This window comes from Pseudoliparis swirei, chromosome 22 (genome assembly GCF_029220125.1).
Source record: "Pseudoliparis swirei isolate HS2019 ecotype Mariana Trench chromosome 22, NWPU_hadal_v1, whole genome shotgun sequence".
Taxonomy (NCBI): domain Eukaryota; kingdom Metazoa; phylum Chordata; class Actinopteri; order Perciformes; family Liparidae; genus Pseudoliparis; species Pseudoliparis swirei.
In genome coordinates this window covers 4,226,557-4,246,697 of record NC_079409.1, presented here as the reverse complement: position 1 = coordinate 4,246,697, position 20,141 = coordinate 4,226,557, and the positions used below count along the sequence as shown (strand labels likewise).

General features: G+C 43.2%; 3 protein-coding genes across 6 annotated transcripts in view; 2 read left to right on the top strand and 1 right to left on the bottom strand.

The window, feature by feature from the left end:
* The first annotated feature begins 786 nt into the window (after positions 1-786).
* Positions 787-6,775, top strand: tmem106ba (transmembrane protein 106Ba). Its single transcript, XM_056443842.1, has 8 exons — positions 787-854; positions 2,053-2,252; positions 2,938-3,001; positions 3,076-3,235; positions 3,331-3,471; positions 4,321-4,370; positions 4,460-4,513; positions 5,184-6,775. Exons 2-8 carry the CDS (start codon positions 2,066-2,068, stop codon positions 5,302-5,304), a joined length of 777 nt encoding a protein of 258 aa, XP_056299817.1. The 5' UTR covers positions 787-854; positions 2,053-2,065; the 3' UTR covers positions 5,305-6,775.
* Positions 6,776-8,432: 1,657 nt separating this feature from the next.
* seraf (Schwann cell-specific EGF-like repeat autocrine factor) lies at positions 8,433-11,151 on the top strand. The gene is made up of 5 exons (XM_056443848.1): positions 8,433-8,735; positions 8,975-9,070; positions 9,860-9,961; positions 10,094-10,189; positions 10,838-11,151. Exons 1-5 carry the CDS (start codon positions 8,519-8,521, stop codon positions 10,948-10,950), a joined length of 624 nt encoding a protein of 207 aa, XP_056299823.1. The 5' UTR covers positions 8,433-8,518; the 3' UTR covers positions 10,951-11,151.
* A 607-nt stretch (positions 11,152-11,758) lies between these two features.
* vwde (von Willebrand factor D and EGF domains) overlaps positions 11,759-20,141 on the bottom strand; it is a 31,369-nt gene continuing 22,986 nt past the window's right edge. The window contains exons 18-31 of one of the 4 annotated variants that reach the window (XM_056443829.1): positions 19,679-19,898; positions 18,876-19,013; positions 18,316-18,504; positions 17,204-17,569; positions 16,575-16,670; positions 16,405-16,500; positions 16,228-16,323; positions 15,811-15,906; positions 15,340-15,435; positions 14,593-14,688; positions 14,423-14,518; positions 13,120-13,215; positions 12,882-12,979; positions 11,759-11,892 (exon numbers count right to left, since the gene is read on the bottom strand). In XM_056443829.1, the coding sequence (XP_056299804.1) occupies positions 11,878-11,892; positions 12,882-12,979; positions 13,120-13,215; positions 14,423-14,518; positions 14,593-14,688; positions 15,340-15,435; positions 15,811-15,906; positions 16,228-16,323; positions 16,405-16,500; positions 16,575-16,670; positions 17,204-17,569; positions 18,316-18,504; positions 18,876-19,013; positions 19,679-19,898 (1,794 nt within the window). In that variant the 3' untranslated portion in view covers positions 11,759-11,877. The other 3 variants (XM_056443830.1, XM_056443831.1, XR_008835399.1) reach the window with 3 other exon arrangements.

Sequence of the window (20,141 nt, the reverse complement as noted above, 5' to 3'; positions counted from 1 at the left end):
GATACTTGAGTACTTCCATTGTTTTACTCTATACTCCTAATTCACTGCATTACAGACACACATATTGCAATTTGATCTCCACTTTGTTTGCCGACAGCTTAACTTTTCGGATGAGGATTTTTACATGTAAGAAATATGATAAGCTTCTCAAATATAATGCATACTTAACTACAAAATAGTATATAAAGTAGCAGCCGCACTGCGACCAGCTACAATATAAAAATGCTGATTAAATGATAATGTATCGGTAAAAATAATCCAGTGGCATAATTCAAACCTGTATATTAAATCATGCAGTACATTTGATCAAATACTTAAGCACAAATTTGCTAAATAAAAATTCAATAAGATATTACATGTACCTGTATAACAAGTGGTAAAATGCATTTACTCAAATATCGAAGCACCAATTTCAGGTATTAAAAATTAAAAAAAATTCAATATTAAAATGCTTGTTAAATGATCAGTTATACAACTCAAAATTATATAATATAACGACAAATACTTGTTTTTTAATAACTCCAACACGGGTTATTATGGGCTGCTTTGACTGCACTTTAAGAATTTAATTTGTTTAAATATGTACTTTTAATTTAGAAACTTTTAAAGCAGGACTTCAACTTGTAATATAGCATTATTGTAGGATGGGAGTTGTAGTTTTGCTAAATAATGTGACTACATCTCCCACTGGCAGTATCGATCTGTTCCACCAATGGCCATCGCCCCCAGCACGAGGCTGTCCAATGGGAAGAGAGGGGCGGGGTTTATCCGCCTACGTCATTCCCCCATCAGTCTTCTAGCCACAACAAACATCGAGGAGGATCCGACGACTGTCAAAGCAGAACCAGAACCAGGTAAGGACATATTTAGCCCGCGATGGTTAACAGCCCGTAGGATTGTTTGTTTGTACCGTCTGTGGTGACGTAACTGCGCGTAACTGCGCATGAGCAGCGTTATGCGGATTCAAATGTCAGAAAATACGCGACCACACAAAAAATAAAAACGCCGTTGAAATAATCGTTGAAAAATCGGCCAAAATAAATGCGTCTCGTTTGCTTGGTGTGAGCTGCGGCGTCCAAGCGGATGTATCCCTCCGCCGGGACTTTGTGTTCTGGGCCGGCGCGAGGCTCCGCGGCACGCGACGCATGGCGGCGGCGGCCGGTTAGGATGGAAGCCCGTAGGCGGACGTTTTGTCTGCGGCTTGTCGCGTCACTTGGTGCATTGCTCACCCTAGTCGTCGTGTGCAATGTGCACATTGCAACGCGAGCAGCAGATAATGGGCTCGTGACCGCGGTGCAGTTTATGAGGACAGGACCCTCGTTACGTAATGCAGTCCCTTACAGCGGCTGTCAAAAGACACGCAACATGTTAGTGATTACAAAGCATGTTGCAATACAACATTGCACTTTTTTTCCAGTCTTAATTCAAGGGACATTGTTTACGTCGTGCAATTCAAAGTTGACGTTTTTAGGACTCTTGGGCTCCAGTTTCAAACATTAGTTAGAAAAGTGATCTGGTTTAATGTTTTATATTTATATATATATTTCTATTTATATTAATATGTATATTTATATTAATATATATGGATATATATATATTTTTTTATATTAAAATATATTTATGTATATTTTTATAAATATATGTATATATATTCATAAATATATGTATATAAAAATATGTATGCATTTATTAAAATGTATATTAATAAATATGTATATTTATATATGTATATATTAGCCTTCAGTAATCTGTGTTCATGTTGAACATTAGGTTTGTTCTCATTAAAATAAAACCAATAAAAGTAATTAGCTGATTTAAATGAAAATAATATAAATATATACGCTAACAGAAGAGTTTCTCAAACCGTGTGCCTTTTATAAAGCATATTATTTATCAATGTTATAGTGAGATTATCAAATGTGTAGATCAGTTGAGGCCTAACAGACAGACAGGGGGGGCTAGAGATCACGAACATTACATAAACTGTTGCAGTAGAAAATAATAAGAAACTAAAATGATCATTCTTATCATCTTTTTGTGCGGTGCGTTCAGAACCGCTGCAGCTATGGGAAAGTTCCACTCCCTGTTCGCCAACCCCAAAGACGAGAGTCAGGACGCGCTGACGGCCCCCGGAGACGGCGGCGATGAGGACACGAAGAACGGAGACGTGTCCCAGTTCCCCTACGTGGAGTTCACCGGGCGGGACAGCGTCACCTGCCCGACGTGCCAGGGCACCGGGCGAATACCACGAGGTAACGCGCCGCCCAGCGAGCATCATGGGTAAACCGGCACCAAGAGCATTTCTCAGTGAGGACGTTCATGCGTCTCTCCAAGAAACCGGTTTCTACAACCCAGATCTGAGAGTACCGGCGCAAGTCTCGGGCCTTTGATGTCGACATCTAAATTCATAAACCACAGATGAAGCAAAGACGTCATAATGTACTAGAGAAAGACAAAATAAATTGGCCAGTTACTCAACTCAAAGCCGGTCGATTGATCTCTTCTAGATGTTTCATGAAAAATTGACGCTCTTAAAGTTAAATATAGAGCTGCTGCACCTTTTTAAAAGTGTCATTTAATTAAATGGGAGGGACTATTTCATCGGTGCATGAAATATTTAATCTCATGATCTCTTGGGCGGTTTTGGTGGGTTAAAGGGGAACAACAACAAAAAGGCTCCTCTCCGGGATGTTGTGAGACACTTATAATAATAATAAACCTTAAAAATAATAAATCATGAACTTTTTAAGGGGTTTCATCGAGCGTAGGAGTCGCCTGCACGCAAAAGAAAACGTGGACTCATAGCAGTCCGGGTTGAGAAGTTCCCCTTTAAGAATAAACCAATCAAATATCTATACTTATATAGGTCGGCCCCTCCTGATGCCTGTTTTGTCATAACGATGACACCGCTGATCTCTCCTCTGAATAACCCACCAGGTCAAGAGAATCAACTCGTGGCTCTGATTCCGTACAGCGACCAGAGGCTGAGGCCGAGCAGGACGTGAGTCTGGCTCCTCCCCCTTTTTCGTTTTCTTTAAAAAGGCGAGCGTCTCACTCGTCTCCTCCGTCTCGCAGGAAGCTGTACGTCACGATCTCCGTGTCGCTCTGCCTGCTGCTGTCCTGCCTGTCGGTGTTCTTCCTCTTCCCTCGCTCCATCGACGTCTCCTACGTGGGCGTGAAGTCGGCCTACGTCTCCTACGACCAGGACAAGCGGATCGTCTACCTCAACGTCACGGTGAGGGGGCGCCGTTCACTCCGCGGCCGGAGAGACGGACGCTCTTAACGTTCGCCGCCGCAGCTTTTGACCTCCGCCTGTGTTCCTCCGCCCAGAGCACGCTGAACATCACCAACAACAACTACTACGCCGTGTCCGTCACCAACATCACGGCCCAGGTGCAGTTCTCCAAGACGGTGATCGGCAAGGCCAAGTTCACCAACAGCTCGGTCATCATCCCGCTGGACAAGCGGCAGGTGGGCGGAGAATATACATTTATAATAATAATAATATACATAATAATATATATATGTATATATACACACATATATATACATATATATATACACACATATATATATATACACATATATATATATATATATACACACATATTTATATACATAGATAATATATACACATATATATACATGTGTATATATATATATACACACACATATGTATATACATATATAATACATATGTGTATATACACATATATATATGTGTGTGTGTGTATATATATATATATATATACTCTTCAAAATTTGTGGTCACCCAGACAATTTGGTGTTTTCCATGTAAATTCACACTTATTTATCAAATTAATTGCAAAATGAATATAAAAGAGTCAAGACATTAAAAAGTTTATAAATAATTATTTGTATTGTAAATATTAATGTAGTTCTTCTTGTAGCTCAAAGGAAGGCCAGTTTTAGAGCTTCTCTCACCAGCATAACTGTTTTCAGCTGCGCTCACATAAAAAGGGTTTTCCAGGGGGTTTTCTCCCCCTCCGCTAGTCTTCTAAGGCGATAACACAATGTACCATTAGAACACTGGAGATGGGCCTCTACACACCTCTGGAGAGACTTCATTACACACCAGAGAATAGTCATCTACACATTAACTATGTAGAGAGTGTGTTTATGATTCATTTTATAATTAAAAAACTGCTTTTCTTGGAAAGATAAGGATATTTCTAAGTGAGCCCAAACTTTACTGAGCTTCTTTCCACTAATTTAAAAACAGTGAAACAAATCAAGCGATGTTACCTTCTTCATAAACGTGATGCGTCTGACGCCGTTTGCCCGTCTCGCCCTTCGCAGCTGGACTACATGGTTCCCACCACCATTGCTGACGAGATGAGTTACATGTTGTGAGTATCTCGTCTGGGAGTCGTGGAAACGAACCGTCGGTACTTTTGAGCGTTTGAGTCATCGCTTCTCTCCTTTCCTTCCTTCCTAGTGACTACTGCACCCTGCCGACCATTAAAGTCCACAACATCGTGGTCATGATGCAGTAAGTACGGCCTGCGTGTGTGTGTGTGTGTGTGTCCTTTGACATAAATACACTGCGTGTGATTTACTGTCAGATGAGATAAGATAATCCTTTATTAGTCCCCTAGTGGGGAAATTGCAGTATTACAGCAGCAGCAATAAAAATACAATTGCAATATTAAATATACAGACGGAATAAAAGTATATACACCACAGGTGTAAAATTCAAGGTCCGCGGGCCGAATGCGGCCCACCACGTCATTTCATGCGGCCCCTGATGGCTTGAAAGACACGTGATCCCCTTTTCTGAAAGAAATTGAAGAAAAATGTCCGTGCTTTTATTTTGAAGGTTTTCAAATTACATGGATTTATGTTGTAATATTCGAGACATTTTCTTATGTACACTATTTCTACACTCAAATAAACAATAATCAAATGCAAAGAGAGTTATTTAACAATATGTTCAAGGAGTTTATAAAGTGTTTCCGGCCCTTTAAGAGGGCGGCCATGATGCTGATGTGGCCCACGGTGAACATGAGGTGACACCCCTGATATACACGGTCATAATTAAGTGTGTGAGAGTTGGCGTCTCACCGATGAGCTGTAGACTTCAAGAGGGGGGGGGGGGGGTTGTTGACGTTGTTTGTTGACGTTGTTTGTTGTTGTTGTCGTCGTCGTTTTCCTTCTCTTAGGGTGACGGTGACCACGTCGTACTTCGGCCACGTGGAGCAGGTCTCCCAGGAGATGTACCAGTACGTGGACTGCGGGGGGAACACCACCTCCCTGCACGAGGGCGTGCAGGTCTACCAGTAAAACGAAAATACACACGGAGAAAATAACGCCCGACTCCCAGGGAGGAAGTGTCTGGAAACAGAGGAACGATGGGAGGGCTTAACTTTTCTTAAACTAGTCAGTGGCTCATTAATTATTAACGTAACTCATTCACCGGACCGGTCGACGCGGGAGTTAACCTCCGGGTTTTATCGTCGTCGTGACAACCGAACAAATGATGTAACGCCCTCATCCATACAGTCACATGACCCCTCGTCGGGGAGCTTCACATATGATGCACTTTTAACACCATCCATAACCTCAGATATTAAGTGTTGAGCACGGCTCGATAACACTTTTTAAAATAAAAAAACTACTACGTCTACAAGTTTACGAGGGACCCCCCCTCCTTCCTGCTCTTTCCTCTTTTTTGATTTTTGTTTCATTGAAATATGATTCTTGATATTATGGCGATGGAGTTTTATCTCTGGTTGTATTTTGGGTTTCGGTAGTTTCGGTTTCTTACCTCATGTTTAGCTCGAGTGGTTTTAGCGTGTATTGCTGTCTTTAAAAAAAAGGAATAATAATAATTTCTCCCCCGCTGTGGGAGCGTCACACAGGTCTTTGAGGTGTGTGTGAATGTTTACTTCACATCATCTCTGGAGTTTCCTTCGTTACGCGGTCACTTGAAATACTGTGTTTTTGCCATTTTTAGAGCTCGTCGTGAGGTAATTCGTGTTTTGGGGTTTAAAAAAAATAAATATAACTTCCTCTTTGAGATATTTTTGAAAACGGATCACTTGATGAACCGTCTCCTGTCAGGCAGCTGTTGCCTCACACACGCCCCGAAACACCTAGAATATTCCAAACGTGACAATATTATGTTGTTAAATTTTTGGGGGGACCGTTTATACAATTTAGAAAGTCGTCATAAGGAAAGCTGAACTCCGAGCTCCGACCCTTCGTGGTATTTGATGATTTGAACCCCGCTCTGTGTCCGTTATTCCTCATTTGTGCTCCTGATTGAAAGCTTGCGTGTGATTGGTCGAGAGTACCTCACATCGTCGACGTTCTAATTCTGCTCACAGGAGCTCCTCTGACAACTCTTCCATAATTCTCCTTCCAGCCAATGTGACACGTAACTATTGAATATTAAATAAACCGCCAGACAGGTGAGAACCTCGGGTCCTCATAAAAAAAGAGATTTAGAGGACAGGAATATGAATCGGGCATAACGGTGAGCTATACAGATTCATGTTTCTCATGCATGACGCTGGAAATAAAATCATGGTTCGTTTTGAAAGTTTATTTATGTTTTTGTTCTTCTTGGTGAGCTTGTAATATCCTCTGTGCCCACCGGGGGGCGCCGAGTGGTCCGCTCATCCCTCACCTTGATGTCATTTCACTGTGTTGTGAATTAAATACTTTAAATTATGAAAAATGAATGTGTAGACCTATTTGAAGTAGCATTTGGGGAAAAAATAAAGATTTTCACAGTTGGTCAACATTTCAATATAGTTGGTGATTTATTTGCTTACTGATTGTTAAGATGCATTTCGTAGTTCTGATGGTGAACTACTTTACATCATTTGAGAGCATAAATATGATTTAGAAGAGTAATCATTAGATTCTTTGTATGTATTGAGAACTAATTAAAACATTTTCAGCAGAGGGGAAGTTTCTTTTCATCAGACATTAAAAAAGGGTGTTATGGTTGGATCAGCTGCATCCATGGTGGCCGCCACCAGGGGGCGCGCGTGCACACAAAACAAGCGATGCCCGTCGGCTCTCAGACTCCTACGGGGTCTCCGGCGTCTCGCGCTACGTTCACATCTGTTGCACACATCAGCTCACTTCCTCTCTGACATCCGGGTCACTGGTTTGGACTAGAGCCGAACTGGGATGCATTGTGGCCAACACACACACACACTGAGCACTTTCAGTTTCCTCCTGGTACTGAGCCAGTATGTTAGTGGGCCATAAGTACAGTACCTGGATGTAAGTTCATGTTTAATTTAGGTGGATTAGTTTGGTCTTAGTCAAGTAGTTATTTGTTTTTTTCATGCTGAATTTCCAGGAAATTTACGGACACATTTTAAACACAAGATTCAAAAGAAGTTTTACAGAATCAGATAATCGATTAGTCGACAAAAAGGTCTGAAGTCTCTCCGCCTGATCGACAACTTGACTTATGGAAATCCTGTTCCTTCCTGTGAGCCTGCGCTCGGGGCGCCAACGTCCACGAGGCCCGACGGGATCTGGTTCTGCTTTGACCATTACAGCAAAACCCACAGCACCTCATCTCACCAGGTACCAGGAGATGGCTTCCCCACATGTCTGCTGCACGAGAACACACACACACACACACACACACACAGTGAACATTTGTCTTCTGGCTGTGGTTTCCCTTCCCAACAACAGAACCCGGTCCAGTGGAGGCGGATGACATCACCACTGTTAGTTCACATGATGAACGTTTAACATCTTTGGAGGGTCACAATAGAAACATAGAAACACACCCGCATCTGAATACGTTCTCACTTTTTATTAGTGTTATTTGCCCCCCCCCCCCCCCCCCTCCAATAAGTGAATTATATTTAGTTGAGTGCTCTCCGACTCTTCCTCTTTTCGACTCGTCTGACTGCTACTATAATACAGACGTTACATTTTTCTTATAGTTCGTAATTTATCATGTATATGTTGTCTTCATGTTATTTGTTGTTTTTGTTGTTAGCTGTGATGCACTTTATTCCTATTATTTTAATTATTTCCTACAATCACTTTATGTTGGACAAGAGAGAAACGTACTCTCCAGATCTCCTGTATGTTTAACCAAATGTAAGAAGAGACAATAAAGATAACTTTATTTATATCTATATATATATCTTTATTCCAGACTCATGGGTCCATAAAACAACAAATACAAATACAACAATATATAAATAATACATTAAGACACAGGTCCAACCATTGAAGCTTTGATTGAACAAAAAAAACATATATATATATATATATACATACATACATATATATTTATATTTATCTGCACTGCTTGAGGTAAAATGCTAAACGTTCTTCCTCCGCGTGGCCCCGCCCCCTCCCGGCGCTCACCGGGTCCCCGCTGCGCGTGCAGGGGGAGGTCCCGGTACTTTCTCCTCCAGCTCCGTCGACCCGCACCGTCCCGTCTGCTGCGTCCCAACTCTTCCCAGTTAGAGACACAAACACTAACAACAACAACAACAACAACACCACCACAATGGGCGTCGTGGGTCTCGCTTCGCGCGCGCTGCTCGCGGCCGCCCTGGTCGCCCTGTGCTCGGCCGCGCGCTCGGACGCGCCCCGGGGGGTCGCGGTGGGATTCGTCTTCGACCTGAAGGCGAGATGCGAGCCGCAGTGCCGCCACGGAGGGATCTGCATCCGCAACGACACGTGCTTCTGCTCCAAGGGCTACGAGGGCGAGAGCTGCCAGTTTGGTGACGTCACACACCTTTTAACCCCCTTTGTGGTTCATGCATTTAAAGTGTTAAAGATGTATTTATATTATATATGTATGTATAGCACGTGTCCTTTACTCATTTCTGGATAATACAAGGAATAACGTTTGCATCTGTTTAATTATTCCCCTTCTTAAGTGTACTTTTTGTGTGTGTGTGTGTGTGTGTGTGTGTTGTGTCAACATGTGTGTGTGTGTGTTCTCGTGTCCACACTGCAGCCCACTGTCAGCCCAGGTGTAAGAATGGAGGGACGTGTCTTCGCCCGGGGAAGTGCAGATGTCCTCCTGGGTTTGGAGGAAGATTTTGTCAGAAAGGTGAGCGACGAGAGATCTGTCTTAATGCGTTTTAATATCATAATAATAACTTTATTCAAACAGCAATTCAATTCAGTTTATTTTGTATAGCCCAATATCACAAATTACAAATGTGCCTCAGAGGGCTTTACAATCTGTACACTACGACATCCCTGACCTTTGACCTCACATCGGATCAGGAAAAACTCCCAAAAAATAGAAGAAAGAAATTTCAAAGAATGAGTTTTAAGAAGTTTTCCACAGAGAATCAAGGCAAAACAAATAGAATTGTGAATTACCAAATAAAGAACAACAGACAAACTACATGAGGGGAACCAAAGAAGGACAACGTCACTTAAAGCTGCTCGAGAAAAATGAGTTTTAAGAAGTGATTTAAAAGAAGTCACTGCGGGCCTTATCCCGGTAGCTCGTTTCTAAAGTCTATATATATATATAGACTTTAGATATATATATATATATATATATGTAGACTTTAGATATATATATATTTATATATATATGTAGACTTTAGATATATATATGTCCGCATATTTTGACACACAGCTGTCGTCTCTTAACACACACACTCCAGATTCCTTCCAACCTCCATTTGAAAACTAGAGCAGCTATTTAACAAAAGGTTGGGAAACTCAGTGATACGAAATACAGAATATGACGAAAACGTTGAATTAATTAACAGTGTCGGGTCAGAGCGTCTCTGATGATGATGATGGGCGTGTCTCGTCCTCCCCTGATGATGGGCGTGTCTCGTCCTCTCCTGATGATGGGCGTGTCTCGTCCTCTCCGCAGTGACGTGTGACGGGGGATGCTGGAACGGAGAATGCATCGCCGTCAACGGAGCGGCCAAGTGCATCTGCTCCTCCAGCTGGACCGGGTCCAAGTGCCAGGAGGGTGAGGGTTCTGGGTTCTGGGTTCTGGGCTATCGCCGGTCTGAGACATCTGAGAGGCTTTCTTCTTCGGTGCCAAGTTGCTGTCGGATGGGGCCTTCAGTCTCCCTACTAACGAACGTCTTCTCTCCCGCAGCGATCTGTCCCCAGGGCTGCACCAACGGGGGGAGCTGCGTGGCCCCCGGGGTCTGCAGCTGTCCAGAGGGGTGGCTGGGCGGAGCCTGCCACGTCGGTGAGTTTCAGAGCGAGGCCCCGAGGCCCGAGCGCCGCCACGCGGTCACGCCACAAAGGCCCCGCGGTGCAGATGTCTGAGGGGGAACGCTTTCAGCTCAGGGTGGTTGTTTTTTCCAGATGTGACACACGTGGAAACACTTTTCACCTCTTGTGGTGATTCTCTTCAGTCATTCACTCGTTTCTCAGGTTCAACGATGAGATTAAATGTGTCACGTTTATTACGGTCATGGAAAACCTGGAAAAGTGCTCTGGAATTTTTAAATGTTTTTTTCCAGGCCTGAAAAAGCCCTGAAAAAGTTTTTTTAAAACAAAGTTTTGGAAAAGTCATGTAAATGTGTTTTATTCATGTTTATGCTGAGTTTTAAATATAGAATATGCTTTTAAAAGAATGACGCTCAAAATATAAGCCGGCATACATACGCTCTCATACTCGCAAATCTTCCGCGCTGCAAGTGAACGCACCGCGACTGAAAAGACATGTTCATTCTTTTAATCTAAACTATTGTCTCTCATTCATTTGTGTCATTAAGGTTATGTCCTGTATGCTTTGGAGTCCTCATTGTTAGTTTAAACACGACCTGTTCTCACGTGTTCATGTTCAAAGTCCTGGACACCCATTGGTCGCCGTGTGTTTCTCCGTCTGCAGCCGTGTGCACCAAGTCCTGCTGGAACGGAGGGAAGTGCATCTCTCCAGATAAATGCCGCTGCCGGCCCCGGTTCACCGGCCCTCTCTGCGAGCGGGTAATGAGGTATGACTAATGTGACCTCTGCCGGGGTCAAAGGTCAACGAGGACCAACGAGGGCAACGTCGTCGTGCGGACGAGGACATTTCTTCTTCTCCTTTAAAGCTGAAACATTTGTAGCTTCTATGTATTTTTTTCCTCTTTTTTTTTTAAAACCTTGAACCAGTGTGTGGTTTCCACTTGACTGTTTTATAATGTCATTAAATGATTAAAAAGAGTGAATTGCATTTCTCATCAAAGCTCATTCAACAAAGAATACGCATAGAAAATAGTAAATTATTCTTTATTTTGTTCAATGTAACTTGTACCACAGTAAAACCCGACATCTAACAGACCGGTCGTTACTTTACACGATCAAAAAATATATTAATGAAAGAAAATAAATTACCATTTAGTTGAATAGCAACATTTGTCAATGTATTTAATCTAACACACGTGTAACATCTACATCAGGCATAACTAATAGAGCATCTTTGCATTATTTTATTCCCATAAATCCTCAAACACCAGCTTGGTAAAAAGGCTTTAATTTGGATTAATTGTGGAAAAAAGTCAAACTAAAAGCTGGCTGGTAATACATAACATAACCTGCAGCGCACGAATAAATCATAACGGAAACAGATTTATTTGTGATTTAACTTATTTGACATAAAACTGAGTAGTAACACATCAGTGGAACATCTCTGCTGATCCGTCTACCAGATGTGTTCCTGTGAGCCTCGAGGTCGTGAAACACAGGACAGCAGACCAGAGCCACACACACACACACACACACACACACACACACACACACACACACACACACACACACACACACACACACACACACACACACACACACACACACACACACACACACACACACACACACACACACACACACACACACACACACCTCTCTTCTTGCATGTCGGAGCTTCTTTCATCCCAGTTCTCATTTTCTTCATGCTTGCGACGCCTGTGGAAGGACAAACATAAACATTAATTAATTCAAAAATAAAACTTCACATACTTTTAATGCTATGATTCTGTATTTTTCATTAATAATTATAATAAAAATATAGCAGCAAATAACTTAAAGATATAGTGAGGTAATGAGCAGAGGAGGAAGTTGCTCTCCATTTGTGTGTGTTGCTCTCTGAGCTTCTCCGGGCCGGACGTGCACAGCTTTAGTGCACGTGAGCGTGCATGTGAGCGTGCATGTGATAACGTCGAGCTCAGGTAAACACATTCGTTGACATGTTGAGAGAGGAAATGGTCCAAATCTCAAATCGTGCAGACGACGCCCGACTGACGCGGACTGGGAAACCCTGAAGGGAAAACTCAATCCTGAAGACTCAACCCTGAAGACGTAACCCTGAATACTTAACCCTGAAGACTCAACCCTGAAGACTCAACCCTGATTACTTAACCCTGAATACTTAACCCTGAAGACTCAACCCTGATTACTTAACCCTGAAGACATAACCCTGAAGACTTAACCCTGAAGACTTAACCCTGATTACTTAACCCTGAAGACTTAACCCTGAAGACTCAACCCTGAAGACTCAACCCTGAAGACTCAACCCTGAAGACTTAACCCTGAAGACTCAACCCTGAAGACTTAACCCTGAAGACTTAACCCTGAAGACTCAACCCTGAAGACTTAACCCTGAAGACTCAAGCCTGAAGACTCAACCCTGAAGACTTAACCCTGAAGACTCAACCCTGAAGACTTAACCCTGAAGACTCAACCCTGATTACTTAACCCTGAAGACTCAACCCTGAACACTTAACCCTGAATACTTAACCCTGAAGACTCAACCCTGAAGACTCAACCCTGATTACTTAACCCTGAAGACTCAACCCTGAACACTTAACCCTGAAGACTTAACCCTGAAGACTCAACCCTGAAGACTCAACCCTGCCCCTAGAGGGTCTTGTGGGAGTGGAGGTGTTGGTGCTGACCTTGGCGCTGCAGGTGGGGCCGCTGTAGCCTCTCCGACAGTGGCAGTAGTCGGGGAGGACACACCTCCCCCCGTTCAGGCACCGCCCCCTACAGACGGCTGATGACAGACACACATCACAACAATACCGAGTGACACACACTGCATTCACCGTGATGACAACAGGTTAACCGCTGTGTGTGTGTGTGTGTGTGTGTGTGTGTGTGAGTCTCTACTGTTTACGTCCCGGATGGACTCACGTGTTTGACACTGGAGGCCCTCCCAGCCGGCGGGGCAGTGGCAGGTGTTTGGTCCCAAACACTCGCCGCCATGTTTACACTTCTGCAGACAGACGGCTGCCGGGAGAAAACAGAGGGGGGGGACTGCTTTGAGTAACTACTTCCTGTTGGCTTTGAGTAACTACTTCCTGTTGGCTTTGAGTAACTACTTCCTGTTGGTTTTGAGTACCTACTTCCTGTTGGTTTTGAGTAACTACTTCCTGTTGGTTTTGAGTAACTACTTCCTGTTGGTTTTAAGTAAGTATTTCCTGTTGGTTTTGAGTAACTACTTCCTGTTGGTTTTGAGTAACTACTTCCTGTTTGTTTTGAGTACCTACTTCCTGTTGGTTTTGAGAAACTACTTCCTGTTGGTTTTGAGTAACTACTTCATGTTGGTTTTGAGTAACTACTTCCTGTTGGTTTTAAGTAAGTATTTCCTGTTGGTTTTGAGTAACTACTTCCTGTTGGTTTTGAGTAACTACTTCCTGTTTGTTTTGAGTAACTACTTCCTGTTGGTGTTGAGTAACTACTTCCTGTTGGTGTTGAGTAACTACTTCCTGTTGGTTTTGAGTAACTACTTCCTGTTGGTTTTGAGTAATTACTTCCTGTTGGTTTTGAGTAACTACTTCCTGTTGGTGTTGAGTAACTACTTCCTGTTGGTTTTGAGTAACTACTTCATGTTCGTGTTGAGTAACTACTTCCTGTTGGTGTTGAGTAACTACTTCCTGTTGGTTTTAAGTAAGTATTTCCTGTTGGTTTTGAGTAACTACTTCCTGTTGGTTTTGAGTAACTACTTCCTGTTGGTGTTGAGTAACTACTTCCTGTTGGTGTTGAGTAACTACTTCCTGTTGGTTTTGAGTAACTACTTCTTGTTGGTTTTGAGTAACTACTTCCTTTTTAGGAACCCATAAACAAACTCATTTCCCCCGTGGGCCACACAGCATCATGGCTGCCCTCTTAAAGGGCCAGTGTACCTAAAACACTCAATAAACTACCCCTGAACACAGTGTTAAATAACTGTCTTTGCATTTAATTATCGTTTATTTGAGTGTAGAAATATTGTACATAAGAAAAAGTCTCTAATATTATAACACAAATCTAATATTACAACATAAATCCATTATAAAAATAAAAAAGTCTTTCAGAAAAGGTGATTATGTCTTTTAAGCCGTCAGGGGCCACCTAAAGTGACGTGACGGGCCGCATTCGGGCCCGCGAGCCTCGTGTTCACCAGCTGTGACTCTAGAATACCTCCACATGAGATGTATCCGTGCATTAAACTCACGTATGCTGCACCTCCTCCCTCTCCACCCCGACACACAGGAGCAGGCGTTGGGCCCCACACACTTGCCTCTGTTCATGCACATCGGCTCACACACACCTGCAGCGCGAGGAGAACGCAGCGGGTTAAAGGGAGGAAGCTGCCCCTGGACGCAAGTCAGCGTGCGGACTCACTCTTCTGACACCTCCTGCCCGTGTAGCCCTCGGGACACGAGCACACGCCGTTCCTCCTGCACCGACCTCCGTTCTTACAGGGAGGGCTGCACACGGCTGGGAACACAACGGTGGAACACGGTGACCGGACATCAGGAGCAACGTACATCAGACGTGTGACCGCCCACAGGACCTCCCACCTCTGTGCCGTATGTCACACATCTGGAAGTCGAGAAAAAGCATCTCCAATCTTTCAATCTGATTGGATGAGACGGGAAAACCCTCGGCGAGGAATTAATCAACCCTGTGCACCGCATCTTTTTAAAGAGCCGAGTGTGTTGGCACGCTTGTATCAAAAAGTGACGACATTTCTATTATCATTCTTTAAATCTGGTGTTTCTAGGCCAAGGAATGTCATTCTTGCCTCTTGCGCTCTCCAATCTGTTGACTCTTAAATACACTTTTATATATATATATATATTGAATATTGTTACTGTATTTTTTTGTATTTAATTTTAGTTTTATTACTGCTCTGTGCACCCACTGCTGTGATCCTGCAATTTCCCCACTGAGGGACAAATAAAGGAAAATCTTATCTTAAAATTATTCATCGTAAAAACCAAAACTAAAGAAATTATTTTAGGATTTGCAGTTTTGTGACCCCCCCGCCATTGAATACATGTTAAAAGGGAACATGATGCTTTTCAATGGTTAAGTAATTCACCAGAGGAAGTTTGCCCCCCCCCCCTTCATCCCGTTTTCTTTTACCGATGTGACACTGAGAGCCGTAGAAGCCTCCGGGGCAGACGCAGATGTCGGGTTTCGTGCACGTTCCTCCATTCAGACACACGGGGCTGCAGAGAGCTGCGGAACACCAGAGGAGTCACGTTTATATACATATATATATAAATAAATATATTTATATATATATTTGATATATATTTGATATATAAATATATATATATAAAATATATATTATATAAATATATCTTTGATATATAAATATATAATATATATATAAAAATATATATTTGATATATTATATATATAAATATATATCAAATATATATATTATATATATATATCAAATATATATATTTATATATCAAATAAATATATATTTTATATTAAAATGTATATATTTTTGTGATTGAGTGCCACCTAGCATGACACATTAGACGTGAGGAGAGCGTTTCGGTGTGAGTTCACGCTCTTTGTGTTTCCGGTGTCGTGACGTACCCGAGTTGCACGTCGGTCCGTACCATCCGGCTTTGCATTGGCAGACGTCGGGAGAAAGGCAGCCGCCTCCGTTCTCACAGTGCCGGTTACACACCACTGAAACGGGACAAGCACACCACGCACACTTCCACAGGTGAGGAAAGACAATCGGAGATGATTTGCAGACGGGACCGGGACAGACACGAGTACGATGAAATCAAACACACACGATTTAACGTGATGATTGCTGAGTCTCAGAGGTCTTTGTCTCAGCTAATCGAGCTTCTCGTCGAACTATGTGAGAAACTGATTCACCGTTAAGTCCAACGATTCCTTCAAAGTCATCACTTCCCCCTCAGAGTCGTTAAACACACACACACACACACACACATCAGAAACGGTTTCACCCGGTTTCAAAGTACTTCGGCGACATCTCACTGATTTCACATCGGGGTCCCACGTAGCCGTACGGGCAGGTGCACAGGTTCCTGGCCAGGCAGGTGCCTCCGTGTCCACAGGGCGGCTCGCAGCTCGCTACACACACACAGGGGTCCTCCTCAGTATTCTGTGTGTGTGTGTGTGTGTTAGACAGATGTGAACATGAGCTCAGGTTACCTTCCTCACAGGTGGGCCCGCTGTAGCCCGCCGCACACTCACACACATCCGGCCTCACACACTTGCCCTGGTTCCTGCAGTCGGGTCGACACACGGCTGAGGGGGGGAGGGGTGAAGTGGCATGACTCAATGTAACAAACACAAAAGTGAAGGCGCGTTGCCCCTCTCACCGATGTGGCAGCTGTACCCGGTGTAGCCCGCCTTGCAGGTGCAGGCGTTGGGCGACGTGCACTCCATGTTCCCGCCACAGCGGTACCGGCACACAGCTGGAACGTCACGTCATCAGTTGACTTGAAGAACATCCTCTCATGAAACGCATCATGTCACGTGTCCCGCAATAAAAACAGCTTTGAAGAGAGCGTCGATGGATCGGCTCTGAGCTTAAAGCTAACACGGTGAAAATATTCTAAACATTCTATAACTGATATTTTAGGTGTCTAAAATGTAGAGAGCACAAAAGACACAAGATCCCCTTCTACTTATTTTTAAATGTGCAAGTTATGTTCTCTTTTCATTTCTTGGAACATTTTCAAAACATGTTATAGAGTATATATATATTTCTGGATTTATTTATATATATATATATACATACATATATATAAATATATTAATATATATTAATAAATATATATATTAATATATATATAAATCACATTTCCCCTCAGTGACATCGTGGCGTTAATGTCTGATATATTTCTTTTCCTAAATACCAAGAGTTGGTGACGGAACAAAGGTTTTTCTTTCCAACTCTTTTTTTATTGATATAATCAAACCTAAACAGGAAGTGGTTTGTCGGTACCTTTACATGCGACTCCGTCTCCGGTGTACCCGTACGGGCAGCGTCCACACCTGAAGGACCCGGTGGCGGCGAGCTCACAGGGAACACCGGGAAAGCAAGGGGAGTCGGCGCAGGTCAGGTGGAGGGGTGGCGACCCCAGCCTGACCCCGGCGGCGAGGTCGGGGTGCAGCTCCGCCCCCGCCGGGACGTCTGTGGACAAAGCTCTCCTCACGCTGGGGATGGTGGCTTCTGGTCTCGTCCGCCTGTCGGCGGGTCGTATGGGAGTCGATGAAGACGAGGAAGAGGAGGTGGGAGTCATTTCCTTACTGGCGTTTGATTGGCTGACGTGAAGATGACCCTCGGCTCCACTGGCGACGTCACCCTGACCTGTAAAACACTGGAAGTTAGAGGACATGACTTAAAAAAACACAAACATATGAACATTAAAACATCTTAGAGGATGCTGAGTCACACGATATTAGTAAACAACAGTAATTAAAGAATGAATTCATAAATTAGTTTAGATTTGTTTTACTTTCACATAAAAGTAACAAAACCCCCCCAAAAATTAAATCTCGATGTATAGATGAAAAAGTGAGAAAATGTCGTGTTGAAACTAACATTGAGGATTCCAAAGCATACAGTAAATAACCTTAAATGACACAAATTAATGAGAGAAAATAGTTTAGATTAAAAGAATAAACATTTATGTCTTTTCAGTTAAGGTGCGTTCACTTGCAGCGCGGAAAATTAAAGAGCGTATGCCGGTTTATATTCTGAGTGTCTTTCTTTTAAAAGTATATTCTTTATTTAAAACTCAGCATGAATGCACAATATGAATATAACAACATTTCCAGGACTTTTCCAAAACTTTGGAGATTTTTTTTTCTCCAGGACCTTTTCAGGCCTGGAAAAAAACATTTTAAAATTCCAAGACTTTTCCAGGTTTTCCATGAGCGTACGAACCCTCGAAAACTAGTTCAGGGTACGAGACCACATGAGCACCGCAGCTCGATATGTAAACAAAGAGGGATTTGAATCCTACGACATGGCCGCCGCCGTCCGTCCATCCGCATCAGGTCTGAATTGAGCGTTTAGCTCCGCCTCCGTTATTGCTCCGCCCTCCCTCTCACCTGTCGCGGTGCACGTCCGTCCGTTTCCACGGAGACCGGCGGGACAGGGGCCACAGATGAAGCCCGCGGAGACGTGGGCGCTCTCGAAACAATGGACCCCGGCGTGGCACGGTCGCCTGGAGCACGCCGACGAGCCCGAGGGTTTGAGCCTCGGGGAAACCGGCGGCGCTCGAGCCGGTGCGGTCATCGCTTTGACCGGACGAAACACAAACAACAAGCAGTTTTCTTTAACAGTATGTAAGAATTTACGAAACCAAGAGACAGATTTACTCCTTAAGATATGACATATAAAGAGAGAATAATATAATAATAACTCTAAAATGCTCTCGCTGCCTCTGAAGGTGAATTAGCGTTCGATAAGCAATATTTAAAGAGACAGTGTTCATGATTTTGTGGCATCGTGATGAACAGAATACCCCTCCACGTCAAGAACTCAAACCCTTTGGAGGATTAGATTGTTGACATTCCATATATATTCTTATTAACAACAAATACCCAAAAAATTGAATGAAATCACTCAAATACAGAATGTCTTAAACATGCGTGTAATGAGGACTCACGTGAGCAGACTTTCCTGTCCCCTCTGAATCCTCGGAGGCAGAGTCCACAGACGAAGGAGCCGAGCGTGTTGCTACAGCCGAGCCCGGGCGAACAAGGCCGGGAGACGCACTCGTCGATGTCCTCTCGACAAGTACGGCCTGAAACATGAAACATGAGACATGAGACATGAAACATATAAGACATGAGACATGAGACATGAAGCATAAGACATGAGACATGAAACATGAAGCATGAGACATGAGACATGAAACATGAGACATGAACCATGAGACATGAGACATGAACCATGAGACATGAACCATGAGACATGAACCATGAGACATGAGACATGAAACATGAGACATGAACCATAAGACATGAGACATGAAACATGAAGCATGAGACATGAAACATGAGACATGAAGCATGAGACATGAGACATGAAACATAAGACATGAAACATGAAGCATGAGACATGAAGCATAAGACATGAAACATGAAGCATAAGACATGAGACATGAAACATGAAGCATGAGACATGAAACATAAGACATGAAACATGAGACATGAAGCATAAAGACATGAGACTTGAAACATAAGACATGAGACATGAGAGTAAGAGGGGCCGAGAGGCTCACTTGACCTTTTACATGCAAATTTTTAATTTTTAATTTTATTTGAATATAAATAAAATAAATAAAATAAAATAAATAAAATAAATAAAATAATAAAATAAATAAAATAAATAAAATAAATAAAATAAGTTGCTTTGGATAAAAGTTTGGGCGGTGTGAAGGGAGCCGCTCGGCAGGTGGAGCCCTACCGGTCATTCCAGGCGGGCAGACACAAGAGAAGGAGTCGGGTCCGTCGATGCAGCGGCCGAGCCTGCAGGGGTTGGGCTTGCAGTCGTCAACGTCCACCTGGCACCGCTCCCCTTTAAATCCTTCAGGACACACACACAGGTACTCTCCGCTGCCGGCGGGGAGGCCGGCGTTGGACACGCAGGACGCTCCATTCAGACACTCACAGGAGAGCACAGACACCTGCAGGAGACGGGGGTAGAAGCAGGTTGGTTATCTGTACCACTTCATCCTAACAACTGTGAAGTGTCAGTGTAATTTGGCAGAGAAACACAGAGAAAGAAAGAGAGACACTCTTTGAGTTTGAGTTTTTGTTTTCTAAGAAGTCTGCAAATCTGAAACGGTTTTGCAGCTCTTTTACTTCCTGTGTGCATTGCATTGTGACAGAAAAAACATGACAAAACATGAACATAAATCAAATTGAAT